The 21,152-nt window shown below is 31.7% G+C and overlaps 1 protein-coding gene across 2 annotated transcripts in view; it reads right to left on the reverse strand.

Annotated features, from left to right (window-relative positions):
- Positions 1–695: 695 nt before the first annotated feature.
- Positions 696–21,152, reverse strand: part of LOC111030614 (synaptotagmin-7) — a 261,996-nt gene continuing 241,539 nt past the window's right edge. For both annotated transcript variants that reach the window (XM_022310198.1, XM_022310200.1), the window contains exons 8-9: positions 2,621–2,833; positions 696–891 (exon numbers count right to left, since the gene is read on the reverse strand). In XM_022310198.1, the coding sequence (XP_022165890.1) occupies positions 788–891; positions 2,621–2,833 (317 nt within the window). In that variant the 3' untranslated portion in view covers positions 696–787. The remainder of the gene's footprint in view (positions 892–2,620; positions 2,834–21,152) is intronic.

The raw sequence follows: 21,152 nt of genomic DNA on the forward strand, positions 1-21,152 counted from the left end.
TTTTTTTTTTTTGAAAAACATCGAGTTGAACTTTACAAAATGATGATGAGTGTTCACTGCCAAAAGAACAATCACCCCTTTTATTATTGTATAATATATTTTTATACGTATGCAGACATTTATATTATGTAGATATATAAACCGGTAAAGTAACATCATAATAATTATTATATTACTTACCGATAATTATAATTCATCTAAGCTACATTTTTGGTGCTTAAAAAATTTTCACCTAACTTCGTCGGTTAGCGACAATATTCAACAACGTCACTAGGTAAACATCGTCTTACATTGTCGTTTTTTTTGTTTTTGTTTTGTATTGTAATATGTTTTTTTTTCACACTTAAAAATTAATAATAACGCTATATTATATATATTATTTCCGTTATTAATATTAATATTCGTTGAAAACAAAAATAATATAATATGATTTCCCTTATCTAGTTTTTAAATATTTGTTAATAATATTATTATATAATTCATATATTATGTAATTTTATCAAATGCAGAAAAATATTGTTGTAATAAATATTATGTATTATTATTTTTTGTTCCATTATTCATACGGTATAATATAATATTATTTAAAAAATCAAAAAAAAAAATCAAAATAAACAAATAAAATTGAATGAAAACTTCATAACACACTCGCCTTATAATAATAATATATAGTTTAATAATAATAATAATAATAATAATAATAATAGTAATAATAAAAATAATAATAATAATAATAATAATAATAATAATAATAATAATAATGTCAATTATATCGATAATAATTTAATTATTCCGGTTTCAATCGGTGCCAATATTCCACGCTCTGCTTCGGTTTGCTTAGCATGTCCTTCCAGTGCTGAGCCTCCAGCTGTCCAGTCGCGTTTTTGTTGGCTGACAAAAATACATCATACGTACCCATTATAATATGTGCAACAGACGATTGGGTAGGGGTTGGGTTAGGGAAGATTGGAAATTCCACAGGTATACAGAGGGGCGTTACTAAAGAGGCAAGACGGCCTTAGCCTCCTGTATAATTGTTCAACCCCTCCCCACTTGAAATTTAAGCTGAGTCGTAGAGAAAAAAAATATATTTAAATTGTTCAATTTGGATACCAATAGTGAAAAATGAGTAATTATAAAATAAAATAATATTTTCTATGTAAATGATTAGTGGTTATTACAGTTTTTGTAGTAACGCACGACAATAAATGTACCTCAATCAAAGAATAAATAATTTTCTATCATGAAGAAAATCATCACGTACGCCTTGAGGTTGCAAAATAGGTTCAGCTTCAATCATTTAGCTACAATACTATGCAATTGGATATATAGTGAGATTAATGGTAATAATGATATTTTAAAAGTATAAAGTTATGAGTTATAAGTCGTAAAATATTAAATGTACTTAAATACCGAAGGATAAAAAGTGTCATGTACCTATTTTTTATCGTTTACATTTCATTTTCAGAATTTTTTTTGTAAGCCACCTGCATGGGGCCTGCATTTTACGAATTATTTAAAAATTTGGTTTTCAGAACTCTAGCAATTTAAGCTACTGAATCCTAGTTACCTCCATGAACTACAGTTTACTAAAAGTGTGGGTGATTATGATATATCATGCGAAAACCATGCGTTGTTAATATCGAGTGAGTGCGTTTATATATTTCGATTACAGACAGGTTTCACCCGTCAAATGCTTTTTTTTTTTTGGTAACTACAAATTCTTAAATGAGTGGTATATATTGGTTTAAATAACGGTACAATTTTCGGTGTGAAAAAATATTAAAAACGAATTTGGTGCGATTCCGGCCGCAGTGAAAGAAAAAAATAGATCTTTGAATATTGCGTTGCCAGGAAAACCTGAATCCACGCTACCGATGACACGAGTGGCAATTGGCTGTACAAAAATCAATAAAAGATACGAGTACGAAATAAAATAAAAATGTTGAATGGACGACCGGTTTGAATGGGGTTAGTGGTGTTTGCCTAAACCGGCTAGAGCCTGTCGCAGTATGAATAAAAATATTATTGAACTTTCAGAGCGACGGACTGAAAGTACGGCCTTGATATTAAAAATATTACGCATGAACGACCGTCACCGTCGGTACACCAAACTAGGTTTTAAGGATATCCGGCTAAGACATATCGGTTTCCTACCGTTTACCTGCAGTAACATCCATCACACTATTATGGATAGCTAATGATTAGAACAAATATTGCTGTATTTTTTATGTGATCGAGGATAATGCGGATTCCAAGTACATAGTTCGTTTCGTGTAACAGGTACCTACGTCAAAGGAGACATTTTTATTTTGCATGTTTGCAATTATTTGTTTATAATTTTCAGGCCATTGTATTCATTCTGAATGACTATAGAAATACATTGTTCGAGCTTTTAGTATAGATTGAAGTACGTTCGTACGCGTTACACGTCAAAAGATATTTATCAGAAAAATGTAGGAAGAGTTAGTTTCGGTACTCGTGGCCACCATTGTAAGTAAACCGCTCGATTGTTGTGGCAGCAACGGCACAATTATATTATGTATTAAAATATTTCTAATAACATATTATAATAATATTTGCCGATGGTCGGGGATTGCGCATTGGCGCACACACTCACATGATATTGTTATCTTGCCGATGAGTTCGTTGCGACCAATGTTGTCAAAGTCCATGACCATCACCTCCAAAGCCGCTTCCCTCAACTGTTCCACAGGCAACGTGTACTCGAATTTCTCGTCAAAAATCGGATTCAAATTGCATTTGAAAACCATGCTCTTGCGCTTCTCCACCTTTTTGTCACCAACGTGCAGCCACACTTTCACGTACGGATCTGAAAACAACCGAACAACATCGAATCAGTTAGGTCGTAATATTATTGGCATGGGTGCGTATTATACTAATCGAGCTGTGATATCAGATTATACTAGCTCTCCATTTGTTTATTTCATAGACATAATTTTTGTAAACATTTCTACTAATTATAATATATGGTAATACATAATACCCAGACCTTTGATCAACAAGGGCCAAACTCGCTTTCCGGTGAAGATGGGATAAAGGGACTAACACGCACTATAACTACATTTATATATGAGCATATAGGCTTGCGTAGCGAAGGTATACAAGTCCACCACCTGTGGCCGGTTGTTCATCACAAACATTGTAAATTATAAAAGTCCTGTGTTAGGTAGTAAAATCGAGCATCCTTTGCAAATTATCGAAATGTAATAAACAAAAATATCATTTTATATATTTTGTATTTTATCAATATTATAGTAGGTATATTGGAATATTTATAGTCATAGATAATAAAATAATGGATAGGCCATTAATATATCTGTAAAACGCGGAGTATCGGGACTGTAATGGAGAATATATACAGACTGTTTTTTTTGCCACCCATGCCAAAAATAATATTGTTGATGTCAAAAAAATTGTTTCGCATAAAGTGAATTGATTAAGCCAATTTACAATATAAGTATTTGAAACCACTTTTACAACCGTAGATGTACGTAATATTGTATTTCGGCTTTTTCTTTCAAATTTGACATAATTGATGGTGTCACTGCAATTGTCATATCATCATAATGTAACTCAATTTTTCGTTTGATATTTTATTATACGGTTTTGGTGCCTTGGGGGATTACAATATTCACTTTAAATTCATAATAAATAATAGCCAGAGTATAATTTATTTGTTTCATACAAATAGGAAATTAAAAAAAAAAACAATGTTCAATTTGTTGAAACGATGTATTTTTAATGCGAAACCACGACAAACACATCCAATATTTTTTATGAGAAAAACATCTGGATTGATGTCTAAATTCATGTGAGATAAATGATTTAAAGGAGTTCACTATTCTCGAAAAATTCCTCAGCACACCTGTGTGCATACCAGTATTAAGGTACCTATAGGAGTTGAAAAAATAAGATGAAAACACCTTCCGAGTCTCAACGAGTCTATTGGTATAACTTTTATTGAAAACGGTCAAGAAGTTTTTGAATATCAAGCTATGTAACAAATAAACAGATATACAGACAGACATCTATTTTCATATTTTATGGGACATCAACACTGTCAGGGAATTTTAAAGCATTGAGAAGGATTGTTACAGCACTCACATTAAGATAATTATTGGATTCCGATCACGAAACACATTCAGGTACGACCGTCCTGATATAATTATAAACCATGGACTCACGAGTAGTTATCAAATTATACAGTTAATTTCTCACTGCAGTGACTTCATCTGTTCTACAAAAAAAGTATGCATCGTTATTCGTTATTCGAAATTAATTTACCTGTTCTCTCAGTTATTGATGTACTGTCCAAATAGTTCATGTCTGCAGAAATAATGAGAAGAATCGTTTTTGTAAAATTAATATGTATCCTACATTGTCAGTGATATAGAGGTATTTATTTTTGAAACTCATCTCATGTCAAAAGTGTATTTTAGATTCCGAGTTTTGAATATATTGATTTTACAACGATGTGTTTTTTACATATATTTTTTTGGTGTTCATGAACACAATGAACTATAGGGATATTTTCAAATCGCTGAGTCTGTTGAAATGATAAGGAAAACGTTAGTTCGGTGCAGCACTACTTAACGAAAAAAATCCAGGACCCAACTAGTGAAGTAGGTACCCGAATCCGGAACCCAACTATACCATAGGAATTTTGATTTCGAGACCAACTCTTGTGCATCAGTTATACTACACAAAAATGAGGTTTCAGACGATTACACGACGGGGAAACGTTGCAGAGGAGAGAGTAACCAATTTCTCAGTTTTTACTTCGGTAGCGTGCGCAGTTATGACAATAACAATAATAACAATGGCAACAATATCGTAACATGGCGTATTATTGAAACGGTGATCGCTGCGGATTACCCTGCAACGATAGCGGGTCATAATCGTCCGAGTGTAGGTACAATAATGGAACGTATGCCCACTCGCTCGCACGTCATCGTCATCGCACTGCATATTATTATTATTATTATTATTATTATTATTATGACCAAACACGAATAATAATTAATATCAATCGTTCGGCATACCGACCCGGATACGAATCTGTCCGAACGGAACCGCATAATAACTCAGCGTGCGTCCGTTTCCAAGTATATTACGATAACGATATTATACATCTAATGATAACGACCGTTTGTGCAGCAGCGCCGAGTATAATGACGAATTACCTGGCCCGGTAGTAATGAGCACTGTATTTAATGCGATAATAACACTATGCGATGCGTTCCCGAGCTACGCTCGTCTATAATATTATATGGGTAGGTATATCATCATACTGTGAGTAAATAATTAGTCGTATCCGTCGCAGCTCGTTATAGTCGTCAAGGCAGTAATGATACAATATCATGGCGAGTCACTGGAATGGAAGTGACGAATTTCCCGGGATAGATGAAAACTCGGCCCGATAGTTTTTACCCATAAAAAATAATAAAGGCGACACGAATCAGCTCGAAGATAATACGTTTTGATTGGATTCGTTCGATTGCAGAAGAATGTAAAAACAAAGAATTATAATCAAATTAATACGACCGGTTCTGCATAGACGTTCCACTCCAAACAATAAATAACGAATAATAAATTACTAATTATATAGGTACGCTGTTATTTTAATAAAAAATTAAAACAAAATTATGTACGAAGAAAACGAGAATCGCCTCCCCGTGGAGTCCTCCGGATAAAGCTTAATGGCATCATAAATATTATAAGGTAATTACTGTTTAAGCACCTATGAGAAGATCAGAGCATATTTTTTTTTACATTCGAATCTAGTTTACACGACGTCAATTAGGTACTTTCCCGTCTAAATTTTCAGTTAGATATTATTGAAACCCCCTTACTGTTTTCAATGCTGATATCCTCCCCCCTCCCAATCAAGAGATTTTTATGAATAAGAAAATATTTGAAGTATTTCATTATTCTTGAAAAACAGCCAACGACTCCTATTTGCAATTTCCCCCCCCCGAAAACCCCGACTGTGCCTATGTGAAAAATGTCCACAGATTGCCAACCAAATACAATGATTCACGTCTGCTGTCCATGCAAAAATATCCGCAAATAAAATCCAATAGGCTTTGAGCATTTTCATAATATAATCCACAATTTTTTTACAGAAAACAAATTTGTTTAGGTACTGGTTTTTTTGTTCATCTTAATGATGTTTTGGCTTCATGTAATTTTCATTTCAAAATCAAAATCAGAATACTATTTGTATAATGTCGATGTATGAAATAATCTGTTGAGTGAGAACGGTTAAAAAATATAGTTTTTTTTTTTTTAATCTCAAAGTTTTTTATGTTTTCGTTGAGTGGAGTCATAAGACAAACATCTGTCCACCATTCCGATTTAAAAATATTTGTCGGTAAAAAATAATTCTTTTATTTACAATTCATAATATTATTCTGTCGCCACTTATTCCAGATTCCAATACTCTGATGAATAAAAACGAGCAATAATACAACGAAATGTATGATACGCGGTCCCCTGAAGTGTTTGACTAATATTTTTATTTTTATTTTTAAATATATTACAAAAAAAAAAAAATATTTGGATATAAAATCCCGAACATTGGTTAAATTTTTATTCGTGTTTATCCATTATTGAATATTTTTACTTGGATGTATTAGTTTCTGCAGATGATCTTGTCCCATCACTGTTTTTTTTTTTTTAAGCCTCGAGAGAACAAACGTTGGCGTTTACAAATATTACCATTTACCGGTTATTTACCCCGTAACCAGCATGATAATAATATGTTCTGTGCCAAAACACTCGCACTGGAAATAATGCACCGTTGAAAACGATTCGAATTTTTTTACCGGGATATAGACACATAATATTATACGGGCATCGCCGAAAATCTAAACATCGTAATACATATTGTTATATTATTATAAAATATAACGACGGCAATATATAGTGTCGTGATTAACGAGCGAAACGGCGACAACTACCCACTCGGCCGGTCCGGCGTAAATTAATAACACGATATTCGTTATTGTGTTTGGAGATAATCTGTTCCCGAGGAGAAACTGCGAGTGATCGAGAGCTTTTGTTCGACGGACGACGCGGCGAGTGTTACGCATAATATAACAATAATGTCGTAAAATAGGTAACAATATCAATATTATGCCGCTACCTCCACATAACATAATATGATGTATACCTCCACACCAGCCTGCCCGCCCCCCCCCCTCGCCACTCGATCAGGCGTGATGCGGACATCTGACGACGTGCCCGCGGAGTTTCATTTTTTACCCCGAGAAAATTATTTTTAAAAAAAGAACACGGAGACGGTGCGCGATGTGAAATTGATCGAAAACGGGACGTGAACTGAAGCGTGCACCGAACGACGCACTCGGCGAGTACAACGTGATAATGTACAATATATATAAATAAATATATATATATATATATATATATATATATATATATAGGTATGTACGGCGTATGGGTAAGGTAGATTTCCATTAGTGGACCGGAGAATTGAAAAATAAAAGAGAAATCCAACCCCGAATTTTCGTTCGAAAACCGAAGCCCGCCGACCACCGTTGCCCTTTCGTATAAAATATATAATAATAATAATAATAATAATATGATGATGATGATGATGACGATGATGATTAATCGATTTTCGCACTCTGAACGGAAATAGATTACTCTTCGCGCAAAAACACGCTCCGACACGAATGCGTTGCAGCGTATGATGTGTCTACTGTGGGCCGGCGATCTAAGCGCATTGTGGTACCTATAGTACATAGTGCTGGGCTGCAGGGTCGGACCCGGGTCTGAAAGGCCTACCGTGAACTTCTTTTTAAAGTGCCCTTAAAAAAATTTCACTTGCCAGGACCACGTATCCCTTGACAAAACGTGCCTGACCACAAGCCGGGCGATTCGTTGAACGCAGGACCCACTGGATGATCAAAAAGCACGAATGTTATTTTGAAAATATTTTTTCTCGCACGCGTTCAAGTCGTTCTCAAAACGGCGTTCTTGTTTTGAAAAAGAGACATAATGTTTTTTTTTACTTTTTTTAAAAGACAACACGCAATTTCTATATTTTCGTCTTCGAAACAGAATATTTGCCCGAGTGTTTCGATACACAGACATCGAATTTAGGACGGGTAGCTTATGAGACATAAAATATATTAAAAGTGCTGATATGAGCTGAGAAGTGAACCAACATTTTGTGGGGCGACCGCGTACTACTCAACTCCACCCGTTTAAACTTTAAATACTTATAAATCAAAACGTCTAGTCTTTAATTCACCAGTTGCGCATCGAAATACTCAAAAAAATATTTTGCTTTGGAATACGAAATGTCAAAACATTAAGTTTAACAATGTTAAAATGTTGTCATTCATAAAAGTAAAAACTCAAGACATTTCGAGGATAAAAAATATGAAATTATGTGTATACTTAAATTTTTATGTTTTTAGAAATGATGAGTGTCCGGTGATGAAATAATCACCTGGCATGTTAAGTGCCAACACTATGTGCCTGTCAACCACGAGCGTAATAGCAGTATACACTACAGCTAGTGCTAGGTTAGATTAGGTTAACCCTTTGGGAGACCGAATCTCTGGTCGATCTGAGGGAGGTGGTCGAATTCCAGTCTTCACTTAAATCAAAATGTTAGAATTGCATTCGGGTTCAAAAAAAGGGAGCATTCGGTAAGTCACATCCCCTCAAAAAGGTCACAGTTAAATGCAACGACGATTGCGTATCTGCATATTCCGTGTATTTCAAGTAAGGTAAATAACAGTTAAATCTCGTTATTATGTGGAATTGGAAAATTTGATTAAAAAAAGAATGTTCAAGCAACAACACAGGTGATCTGTAAATCTGTGAAAATAAACAGTTGAGTGAATGTCAAAATTCAAGTTAAGTTCAAAAAATCAAAACAAGGCTCCTCGTCAGTAGTAAATTATTATGAGTATTTAAAAAGAAACATACAAACGAACTTCTGTGTAAGAATATTATGACAACATTTGTCAAAATCTAGAAAATGTGTAAATAATTTTTTTGTTAAAAATTTGAGAAATGTTTAATTTTTGAATCTAAGAATTTAAAATGTAATACAAGGTTCCTCTATAAGCAATTTTTTTTTTACAGACGTTTGAATTTTACATTTGTATGGATTTAGATATGTGGGTATTTAAACGGAAAATAAAGACGTTTGATGTTTATTTGTAATTTAAAAGTATTATTTATGAGACCTTGAAACTTTTAACGTAGTTATACTATCATATTTTATACACACAATAACGTTTTAAAATGGAATGATTTTGAAAAAAATTAATTCAACCTACCGTCTTAATAATAGGAAAATAAATAACTTTAATGGGAATATAAAATGTATTCTAAGTAATATCGTCTGACGTACATTTTTTTCAATTATTTTTATGAGAATGAAGTTCGTGTAAGTGGACCGAGTTTTTGGTAATAATTATTTGGATAAACAAACGAATTTATGAATGAAAATGAAAACAGTTCCGAGAAAAAAATATTTATGTTTCTGAAACGTAGATTTAATTGAAAAACCAGGAGGTTGTGCTAACGGAATCGTACTCGGTCATGATATTTATTAATTCATTTTGTGCACATGTTTGCGGGTACAATAATATTATAAGTCGTGTATATTATTGTATTTTATTATATTAAATATATATGTAAAATTACCGTTTTAATGAAATTTTTTTTTTAATCTTTCAAGATCTTTTGGATTCCAAATAATATTATGTCGATGGATGTATCACGGTACATAATTTTATTCTTAGCTTAGCATAAACATGAAAAATTGATTTGTAATACGAAATCAAAAATGTACTGTGGTCGTTCAAAAAAGCAAAAAACTTAGAAATAATTTTTTTTATTTTTAATCTAGAGTTTTACAATCTGTAAAATAATCTTTTACAATAAGAACAAGTGATTTAAGAATTTTAGAAAAGATACAATAACAAAATAGCAAACAATAGGTTAATTAAATTAAATTGTATTTTATATTTTATACGATTCGTCTTTTTTAGTGATTTCAACATATTGTGATTGTTATCTGAAAAATTAAATTTTAAGCTTAAATAAATTCAATTGAATGAACATTACCCTCAATCGGATGACGACAAACAAGAAAAAATGAACACGACTAATGTATGATTCATGAAAACTCACTTAGTAATAAATTACATCTTGTCCAGATAGAGCTCAGACTAGACAAGAAAACGACTTCATCAAATTACGTGGACTATAAATATAACTATAAATACGTTTTTTAAATTAGCAAAATATTATTACAAATTATGCATTTAAAAACCGTAAAATACAGAAATATGCAGTACATGTCAAAAAATAATAAAACAGGCTGAAATATGAAAAATAAAAAATTGTGTTTCGGATTTATTGACTATAATATTCAAACTTTTGGTTTACTTAGCTATTTTTTGGACTGTTTAGAAAAAAAACACGCAAATGCCATAAAATACCCGGGCCCTTGTTATCACTTGCATATTATTAGACTGATTGACATTCGGTGCGGCTGAAGAAATATAATGCTTAAAATCTATTAAATCAAATATTACATGAAAAAAAAATACAGCATTAATGTTAATAAATCGTTATTAACATTAATAAGACGTTTCAAATTCATTAACTCACACTGCAAATCTCGTACAATGTATGTATTCACTAAAAATTCATTCACTCATTAATTTCATGCATTTCAATTCCATAAAAAATATTCTTCCTCCTGTTGGTTTGACCTGATGTCATAATGCTTTCGGTCTGAATAATTGTTTTTAAAAACGTCTAAAAATGTACACGTAAGTACACGTAATAAAATGTTTGGTTGAGAAAAATCAATAAAAAAAAACTGATACACATAATATGTATACTTCATGTTTTGGAATAAAAACATGTTATTTGCACAACACCTGCATATCCAACCGTAACATCCATGTTTATTAGAAATATTTCGTTTAATGTTATGAACTAAAAGGAATATTACGTTTGACTCGGGGCGAGATTCGTGTCAAGTTTGTTTTGAGATTATAGAGTGGGACTCGCGCGATTCAGGAAACAGTTACGCAATTCATGTGTACCAGATTTACGAGAGGCACTCCTTGGTGTGGGCAATCTCAGAATACGTAATAATAAAAAAATAAACATTCCCGACGTTCGCACGAATTATACCAAACTTCTGATTGGCACTCAGATTCACGAAATCACGAACGAAGCGCACACAAAACATGGCTTTGTTTTTGCAATAATTTGCGACGGGAGAAAGAATAATAATAATAATAATAATAATAATAATGATTCGGCCGCCCGCGGTGATTGCAGGAACGAGACGTTTTTTCGCCAAATTCAACTGGATTACGCGACTTCTCGACTAGCGCTCCGCCGTCGCGATTCGGAATATTTTGGGAAATGTCGGAGGGGTATGGCAATAAATCGCAAACGTACCTGCATGCAATGCGAACGAATACTTATCGAGTCGCCATAATACGCGAAACGTGTCGCATTCGGACCGGAAAACCTCACATGGACCGACCTTCGGAACGACCGCCCCTCCCCCCACCCCCGATACGCTCGGCGACGGAGCTACGGAAATTCAAAGTACGCTAGTACTTTCGTCCCGTTTTCGGTGGCGGCGGTGGTGGTCCCAACGAAAACAAAGTTGCAACTCGGTCGGACGTTGTAAGTTAATGATTTAAATAATTCCGGATAGGCCCTTGGACCCTATTGTTTGCCAAAACATACCGTTTCGAACGACTGTAGGCTTTGCGATATTATTGTAACGACCTCGGAAAATAAACCACCCCCGAAACGTCGGTGGTCGCGATTTATACCACGGTCCAAACTCGAAACCACAGGTTGACTACAACAAACAATAATTTATTGTTCATATTACATTCTATAATATTATTGTCTTTAAATGTAAAGATTATTGTACAGTATATTACTCGACAATAATTTAATCAATGGAACTGGAGACGCCGCAAACCGTCAAATTATCGACATTTTAATGACTTGATCAAAAGAAAGTGTAAATAACCTATATTTGTATTGTTATTATTATTATTATTATATTAGGTTCATCGAAGTTAATATGCAGATAAAAAATGAAATAATTTCATAGGCACGTCATACGTAAATTATTATAATGTAAGTCGCAGCCCTGAATAAAATTTACTGAAACATTTTTTAGAATTAATTTTATTCTTATTTAATTTTAGTTGCTCACTTTTAAATACTGAGTATAACTCGCGTGGAGTCCAACAACATAACTTTATGTAACGATTTACTGTTGTAAGATCTCCCATATTGGATGAGACATTTCAATTGAAAGAAATATAATATTAATTTAATGTTTTTATTTGGTTCTGTAATACGTGTATAAGTGTATATGTAACATGACATAATTTATAAAACACAAAAATACTGGTTATGTTTTTTAAAAAATTATGTTAAATATGTTTTCAAAAATAAAAGAGCTTTATCAACTTTTTCACTGCTACGGAGTACTTATGTACATTCTTTTGTCCATTTAAATAAAATACTCGAGTTTCAACTTGGTGGTTATGACGAAAAATACAGAGAAAAAATAGCGAATCTTACCTATGATGAGAAAAAACCTTTCTACGTTCGTATTGGCAGCAATGAAAAACTTAATAACCTATTATAATTTCTAGAGATGCTGAAAAGATTACTGAAAACCTAACCTTTCAAATAAACACTGCAGAAACGTTGTTCTCTTAGAAAAAAAAAAACTCAGCAGTGAAAATAATTTATATAACATCAATATTAGTTATTATTCGAGCAAGGACTTTCATGCATTTGCATATTTTTCTGGTTAACTTTATCGTATGCAGAGTAATATTACACAATACATTTCAAAACGTTTGTGACAAAAAGCTCGTTTTAGTACATATTTTTGTATATTTTGACATTTTTGGTTTTAAAGGACATATTTTAAGTTTTAGGGCATATTTTTAAGGTTTTTCAAACATGCAAATTTATATGTAATACAAGACAATTCTGAATGATAAAATATGTTCTCTGCGAGAAATCATCTAAGAATTATTTGGAATTCAGTGCGATTTTGATTTAGATATTGTAAATATTTGAGAATAATTCAACAGTTATTTTTAAATACCTTTTTTGTTTTATGCGGTGCAGAATAGTAATTAATAGAGAAGAATGAGATTCAAAATTTAAAAAGATTCTAAATCAATTTAGTATAGTAAAATAAGTAAAATAAATAAAGTTAAAGCTTACAGAAATATAATATACAATTATTAAAGTTAAAGATTAAAGAAATATTTAAAGAAAAAATTTGATCCCTATAGCTATAAATTTTAGTCTTTTAATTTTTTGTGGGGCATATTTAACAGCGTATTTAACAGCATATTTTTTTATTTTTGTGTGTATATTTTTAAATGCGTATCGATGATTTTTTAGTGCATGAAAGTCTTTACCCTATTAATTATCATTCAGACAGATTACGAGTAACACGGCGTGTTGTATAGGCAAAAGTGATACATCATTTTTAAGTCCCGCCTTATTCATGGGTTCTTCAAGACGTAATGGTTTTTCCAATTTATCGCAATACTTGTTAATACCAATAATTATTATAATACAAAAATATAATTATTGTATCGAATTTGAAAATTAAATTTCATAAGCTGTTTTGACAGCCAAGACACTTGTTGTCACTTGTCAGCGCCAAAATAAAAAAAAAAAATGTATTTGAAAAAATTGTGTACGCCATATTTGTTCGTCGGCTTCGTGACACAACGTCGTAAGTCGTACAATGTACATTTTAGATTGAAGTGGATAGATGAGTATATTGAGTTTCCAGTGCGTATTCATTTTTTTTCATTGTTTTCTTGACTTGTGTACACGATAAGTAGTCGAAATAATACTTTGATAACTTCGGTAATTTTTCCAGGGTGAATGTGAATCTAATTGGTACGTTTGGGAGGATAAAATTTAAAATTCTCAATAATTTTCAATAGCGTTTGAAAAGCAAGAAAAAAAATGAGAAGAAATGGGAATTTTTACACACATTTTTTTGACTCATATTGAACTATTTATAGGCATTTGCTATATTCAATTTTTGTTAGGTTTTTTTAAATGCATGTTGATAAAAATATGTTTGCTCGTTCAAAAAATTTACAAATGCAATATAATAAGGTTCTTCGTAAATTGTTGATAGTGGAAATATATTAAAAGTTTAGGGTAAATAAAAAATAATTTTTTATGATTGGCTGAATTTCAAATTTTGACACAATACTTAAAGAGTCACTTTGTAAAATATTTTGAGTTAGAAATTCATACAAATTTTTCTTTTGAAATTGTATACAAGATTTTTCATAAGTTTTTCTACCTAAGTCAAAAAAAAATATGTCATATCTAATTTTTTGTGAGTGATTGAAGTTTATTTTTACAACATTTTATATTCATTAAATTTCTTATGAAACGATTACCCAACTTTCTGTTTATAAAAATGTTCACTAAATGTTTATTTTATCATTTTCTATAATTGATACAATTTAAAAAATACTTGTTCATATTATTTTACTTTTTTTGAGATGTTTACAAACATTTTTAGTTTTCGATTTTATTAGTTTCTTTGGGGTAAATATCACTACAGATGCATTCTTTGGTTAAAAAGCTTGACAATTTAATATAAGATTCTTGTTAATATATTGTTACAACAACAGTCAAGAAATATTAAAAATACATATTTTTTTATAGGCATTTAGTTCATATTCGACAACATTTATCAAATTGAAAATTTACAAATTATTTTTAGTTGAAATGTATAAAATGTTCAATTATCTACAGCTTTGGATTAAAAATGTATAACACGATTAGCAGCGGGTTTACAGAATTACCAAGTAAGTAGGTTTTTTGCTACCAAAAATCTAAAAAAAAACATATGAATACAGTGTTTGTAATGGTTATTTTAAGCTTACATTTTGACGAAATAAGATATTTTATCAAAGAATGGATTTTGGTGTTGTGTAGTAATTTCAAAATATTACTCATTGGTACTTGAAACTTCTAAAATAAATTATTAAATACATTTTGTAGGACCTAACCCAACCTAGGACGAAATTACATATTAAATAACTACCAATAATAATTTAAGTTATTATGTTGTAATTTAAAAATATTATTCGTGGGTACTTGAGACTTTAACAGAATAGTAGTGTATTTTATATTTTTACACACACACAATGACTTTTCAAATGAATTTTTTTTTTCAAGAGTGAATTTAACCTACTACGGTACTAATGGCTAATAGAAAAATAAAATAATACATTAACCTACTTATCATTTGTGCTTTTTTGAAAATAATTTTTAGTTTTTTCGGGTCTACTTCAATGGTTTTTAAACTTTGGCAAAGAACCGTGAGCGATGATTGTCGATTGGTTTCAAAATACGACCACTTGCCCGGGACAAGTTTGAACAGAGCTTTGTAATATCAGTCGATCTTTGCCTGAAAGCTCAGGAAACAATGTCTGGTCGAGATCAGATATGGAAATGTTACTCGGACTGATTTAGTTCATACTACAACATTACGTGTTATATATCATCATACGGTGAAAATAGAATTTAGACAGATATTCTGTTTCTACAACGACTACGAGTCATATTATCAGTGGTTTATGAAATAATAGTTTTCAATAAAAGGCAATACGTTAGTAAATAGGTTCGAAAACAAACTTTGAAAAAGTAAAAAAGGAAATTCATGGTTTTTTATTTTTTCACAAAATGGTACAAAGTAAAATAACAAATTTTTTTTAACATGTACCTAATCAAAATATACTTAACACTCTAGTAATAAACTTCATATTATATGAGTGTACATATTTTTGTAATGAAATATTGTTCAATGTATGCTGTTTTTAATGAATTTTTTTTTCTCCGTTATTATGCCTTTTTTTCTTGGTCACCACACGTCACTCGCCTAACCTAACCTAATTTTATAATTATTATGGTCGGAGAGGGTACGTTTTTTACACAGTGTTATGGTTTTTTTTTTCATTTCCGTCGGTTGGATTCATGAGATATCGCAACGTTGTTATTGCCTAATCGGACGTTCGCTCACAAAACGATAAAACAAAAGCAAACGTGTCGCGTTTTTGCAGTCGTCGAATGAAAATACGATAAAGAGCAGTAATAAATGCACACCGGAACTCCGATGAAAAGTAGTTTAAACTAAAACCCTGTTAATAACATCGACGATCTACTAACATCCTTATTTTCCTTTTTTTCCCTTGATTACAGTTGTACGAATAAATGTGAGATACGTTATTTTGTTTCGGCAAAAATTAATTGAAAAATTACAGACATTTATAATTGATTCGTACCGATGGTTATGAATTTGAAACGTTTCAAAATTTAAAGTTTCACTCTTCTTGAAATATCTCGATGAAATTACAAAATAAAAAAACCATTCATTTTTTTAAACTTATTTGCTTACAGATGGTATAAGAAATAGTTGTTGATTACACACCGAAAATAATGAATTACTTTTCAACATACATCATATTATTATACTACGAACGGAGCTACGCTAATATTATCAATTTAGGGCTTGGATGTTTATGAAATTGCATATTTTTTTCTATTTATCCAATTTATTGCTAACCTGGATACAAATTTGAATAATGTTCTACTGAATAAAATAATGCTATTTTTATTTTTGCATATTTATATTATATCAATATTTGCATATTGTATTTTTTATATATTATAATTTTGGATTTTAAGAATATAAATGCATATTTCAAGACAATTTAACGTAAAATATTAATTATGTTCCTTATTAGGTGTTTTTATATCGTGCTTGTCTGGAATATTTATTAGATAACGATTTAATAATAGAATTTTGTATACACTTCATGCCATGAGTATGTGGCGACGACCAGGCCACGTATTAGTACGATTTTAATCGCCGTGTTTCCCGGTCGGTCGTTAAGAGTACCTATTATTATTTATATTTTTCCGCGGTCAGTTTTACTTTAATTTAAAAATGCCGAAATGTAAGTGGTCTCTTTCAAATTTTTTTGTGCATATTTTGGTGTTTTTATTGACTAAAAATGCATATTTCATCATTTTTAGCGCATATTTTGTTTGAATATTTCGTAATTTTTTAGTGCATAAATGCATGCATATTACAGTAATTTTAAGTGCATAAACATCCGAGCCCTAATTATCATTATCATACCATCCACCGATGATATTACCGGTGTTTGGGGGGGGGGGGAGTAGCAAAATTATCCTAGAATGAAAGTGCCCTCAATATCATTTTACTAGGAAAATATTACACGAAGGACAAAATTGCGATTGTAATAAAATGTTTAGATAAATAAACCGTATTAAGTTAATACTCTCGATAAATTAATATTGAGCAATACTATTTTCTAAAATTATTTTTGTCACACGTTTGACTATTATATTTATTTTTATTTTTATTTGGCAATATCGGTTAGCAGAATTTTGGTTCAATTCATAAGGTCCAGATTTAGTCCAAAAATGTTTGTCATATGCCATTTTAGTCCAGTTTATTTCGCCCCAAAAAGTTAAGGTTAGAGTGTGGTATGGTCCAACATATTTTGCGATTTGTATAGCCTAATAAATGTTTTGTCCAGTCCATACAGTCGAAAATATTTTAATTTAGAATGTTTTATTTGGCAAAATTTTAATTACCACTGTTTCACCCATAGGATTTTAAACTAGTATTTTTAAATTGAATTTATTACTTTAAGAATAACACTTTTTACTTAAAAACCAAACGATTAAATACGATGCCTAACAGTTATTAAATCTAAAAATAGCAAATTATTAGCTACATATGAACAATAATTGGTTTTGTTATCTACACCATGCAGTTATATACTAAACATTAAATTTGCAACATCGATGTTTCCCTCTGAGTTATGCATCGATTGCTCATAAAAACGAACAGACTTATCAAGAACTTCAAAATTATCCAGAACTGAATAAATTGACATAAACGAAATCACTGTATCACAAATCGTTTGGTTTTCTTGAAAAATTGTCATATAAAATAATATACCACAGTACATGATTGGACATTAAAATTAATATACTAATTTACAGCGGAAAACATTGTATGTTGGACCTTATGACTTGCTGGACCAATAAGTGATGTTCAAATTCCTGGGAATGTATAGTTATGGGATTTTCCAGAGACAAGGAATTTTTCGGTAAAAAAATATGTTTTTAAATATGGATCACATGCTCCAGTGTGTTTAAGTCAACTCGTGTGGTTGTAAATGACTCAAACGACAAGTATTTTATACCCAAAGATAGAGGAGAGCACGAAGATTTTTGGAAATTCAAAAAACGTATTTGATTTGTAAGCAGTTTAGCAGTGTGGCCGATCGATGGGGAAAAAAATATACACGAATCAATACTGCTCCTGCGGTGCAGACGTGCAGTAGTGTGCATACTTTTGTTCTATTCGCACTCGTAATAATTAAGTTATTTCAAAAGAAAAGACTTCCCTAGAGGTTGGAAAATATTCCTAGTGACACGTCTCCGAGACCGATATTATTGTTGTTACCGAAATACGGTGGGTCCTGCATACATTTTACCGTCCCCACATGTGAATAGCAGGTGTGTGTGTGCGTGTGTGTGTTTCAGAGAGAAGGAGATGAAGTGTGCGAGTGATGTATTTCGCGTATCCCCAGCGGCGGCGGCGGCGGCGGCGGCGGCGAGAAGAGATCTCGTTAACTTTACGTGCACCGGCGGCTAAGAGCTATCATTATTATAATAATATACGGGCCCAAAAGCGGGTGGTACTTTGAAAACCTCTTTCGTTCCTGCAAGTTTCCCGTCGACGTTTGACGCGAACTCGAAACGGTCTGCCGACACTAACCTCCGGATTTCCCCGCGAAAGCACCGGCACACCGTATCACGATGGTAATAATATAATCCCGTCGAACGTCTCCGGTAAAAAGCATTCGACGGACGAGATAATATTTTATTATCGTCTCTCCCGTGGTGGACGTGTGCGAGTGCGATTTAAAAATCGATGTCAGCCCGTTAATAATAATTATTGTGACAATACCGCGTGGATGGAAAACGTTTTTAAAAACGTTATTTCTCTACGTCGTTTTCAAATAACGTTTTTGGTAATTTTGTTTATTTAATTTGTGTATAGTTTATGGTAGACGTACAATACATTGGTAGGTATTTAAGACTTACAATTAATTGTCCTCAACGCTCAAATTAAAATCATAACATTTAATTATAATCGTATATGAAAATTAAAAGTCTAAAACACCTTTATGTTTTAAAAGTGCATAAGTAAAATGAACCACTCGTCTAGAGTAAAAAATAAAATGATCCCGAACTCAGGAGTGTAACACACAATTGTAAAAAATAAATCTAAACATCTAGGAGTTGGTCTTACGCATCGGCCTTTACGTAACAACTAATAGTTATCAGGATAACCAATTTTTCAAAAACAGACAAAACAAATTTTTAAAATTCGTCTATCGTGGTATAATTTGTTTTCGTTTTTGATTTAGGTTTATATTTTTCGATTTTTGGTATCTTTTTGCTATCGTTTTACATTCGTTTTCGTTTTCATTTTTTTGGGGATTTTGATTTTTATTTTCTTATCGCGTCCTGAACTGTTTTAAAAAAGTTTGCGATCCCAAGATAGCTTACACAATGTATTGTATATTTAGAACTAGAATCTCGTAAAAGTTATTATTACGTTTTCCAATAACCATTCGAATCGTCATAAGTGATGGTATACTAATTCGATTCATAGTTCTAGGATCTTATGGTAATTTTTTTTCGACGTTTGGACGCATAGTTTTCAAATCGCATTTGGTTTATTTTTAATTTTTGAGAAGGTGACTTGAATATTGGTTGTGATAATAATTACGGTATCCTGCCAATAGAGCGAAATAAAAAGAGCGAACAAAAATAATATTAAACGAAAACCCATCATTTACGTTTTAGATGTTTTTTATTCGAAAATAAAGTGAAATAGTTTAGGATTCAATACTTTCACCATTATGATTCGATGCGATTATACATAAGCAATTCATTATATTAAGATCCCGAATTAAACATTACGAGTATACATCATATAGACAATGCCAGTGGTGTCATAATGGTGTATAATCTGCCTGGTAGCTTTCAAAGTTCGTATTTTTGGTATCGTTTTTCGATAAAGTCTTAATTAGCTCCGTTTCAACAGAGATTGTTCCGAGTAAATTCACAACCAAATCTTCAAACGGAAACATAATTATTAGTCATAACACATTAAACACTAAACAGAAAAGTAATGAAAACTATTTATGACTAGCTCTACTACAGCAGTACAGACTGACTACCAAGACAGTACAAAATTGAAAAATAAATAATAATAATAATAATAATGTATATGTTATTGATTATTATGTTAAACATTACTAGCCCCTCGGCACTCTTCGGCTTCTGTTGAGATCGTTTGTTCCATGAACATAGTTTTCGTGATTTTCGATAACAGTGACGGAGTGCGGATCACGTACTATGATAATTAATATTATACACGGCAAAATAAATGTGTTTCTCGATATAATAATATGTAATAACAAAAAGCTTTTGTAGTTTAAAATGTGTGCGATATTATTGAATATAATATTATCAAAGTCCATTGTAAACAACTATAACTACGATGCATATTATAGCTCTTTTTTTTCGCAATAGTTTAACGAGGCTAGGCCTCACTAGTCTCCCCTTGCCAGCCGCCACTGGACGTAATACACAAGGACCTAATGATAATTATATTTTTTGCATATTTTTTCTTCATATTTTGTACATATTTTCCAGTTATCTGGTACCGAATTAGTATTAAAAAGCAGAGTATTGCATTTGTATTGTAATTTTTTTTTCTCTCTGTGTGTTTTCGTTAGTATTTTTATTCGCTCATTTTGTTTTCGCTCTTTTGCTTACGAACTTTTGTCGTGATCCGCAAATTACATGTACTAAAATTGAGGCAAACTACCGTCTCCCCTTTAATCAGTCGGAGTTGTTCGTCTATTCAATTACATACTATTCCGTTCCGTGTGTTTAACTTATGG

This window comes from Myzus persicae, unplaced genomic scaffold (assembly GCF_001856785.1).
Source record: "Myzus persicae strain clone G006 unplaced genomic scaffold, MPER_G0061.0, whole genome shotgun sequence".
Classification (NCBI taxonomy): Eukaryota; Metazoa; Arthropoda; class Insecta; order Hemiptera; family Aphididae; genus Myzus; species Myzus persicae.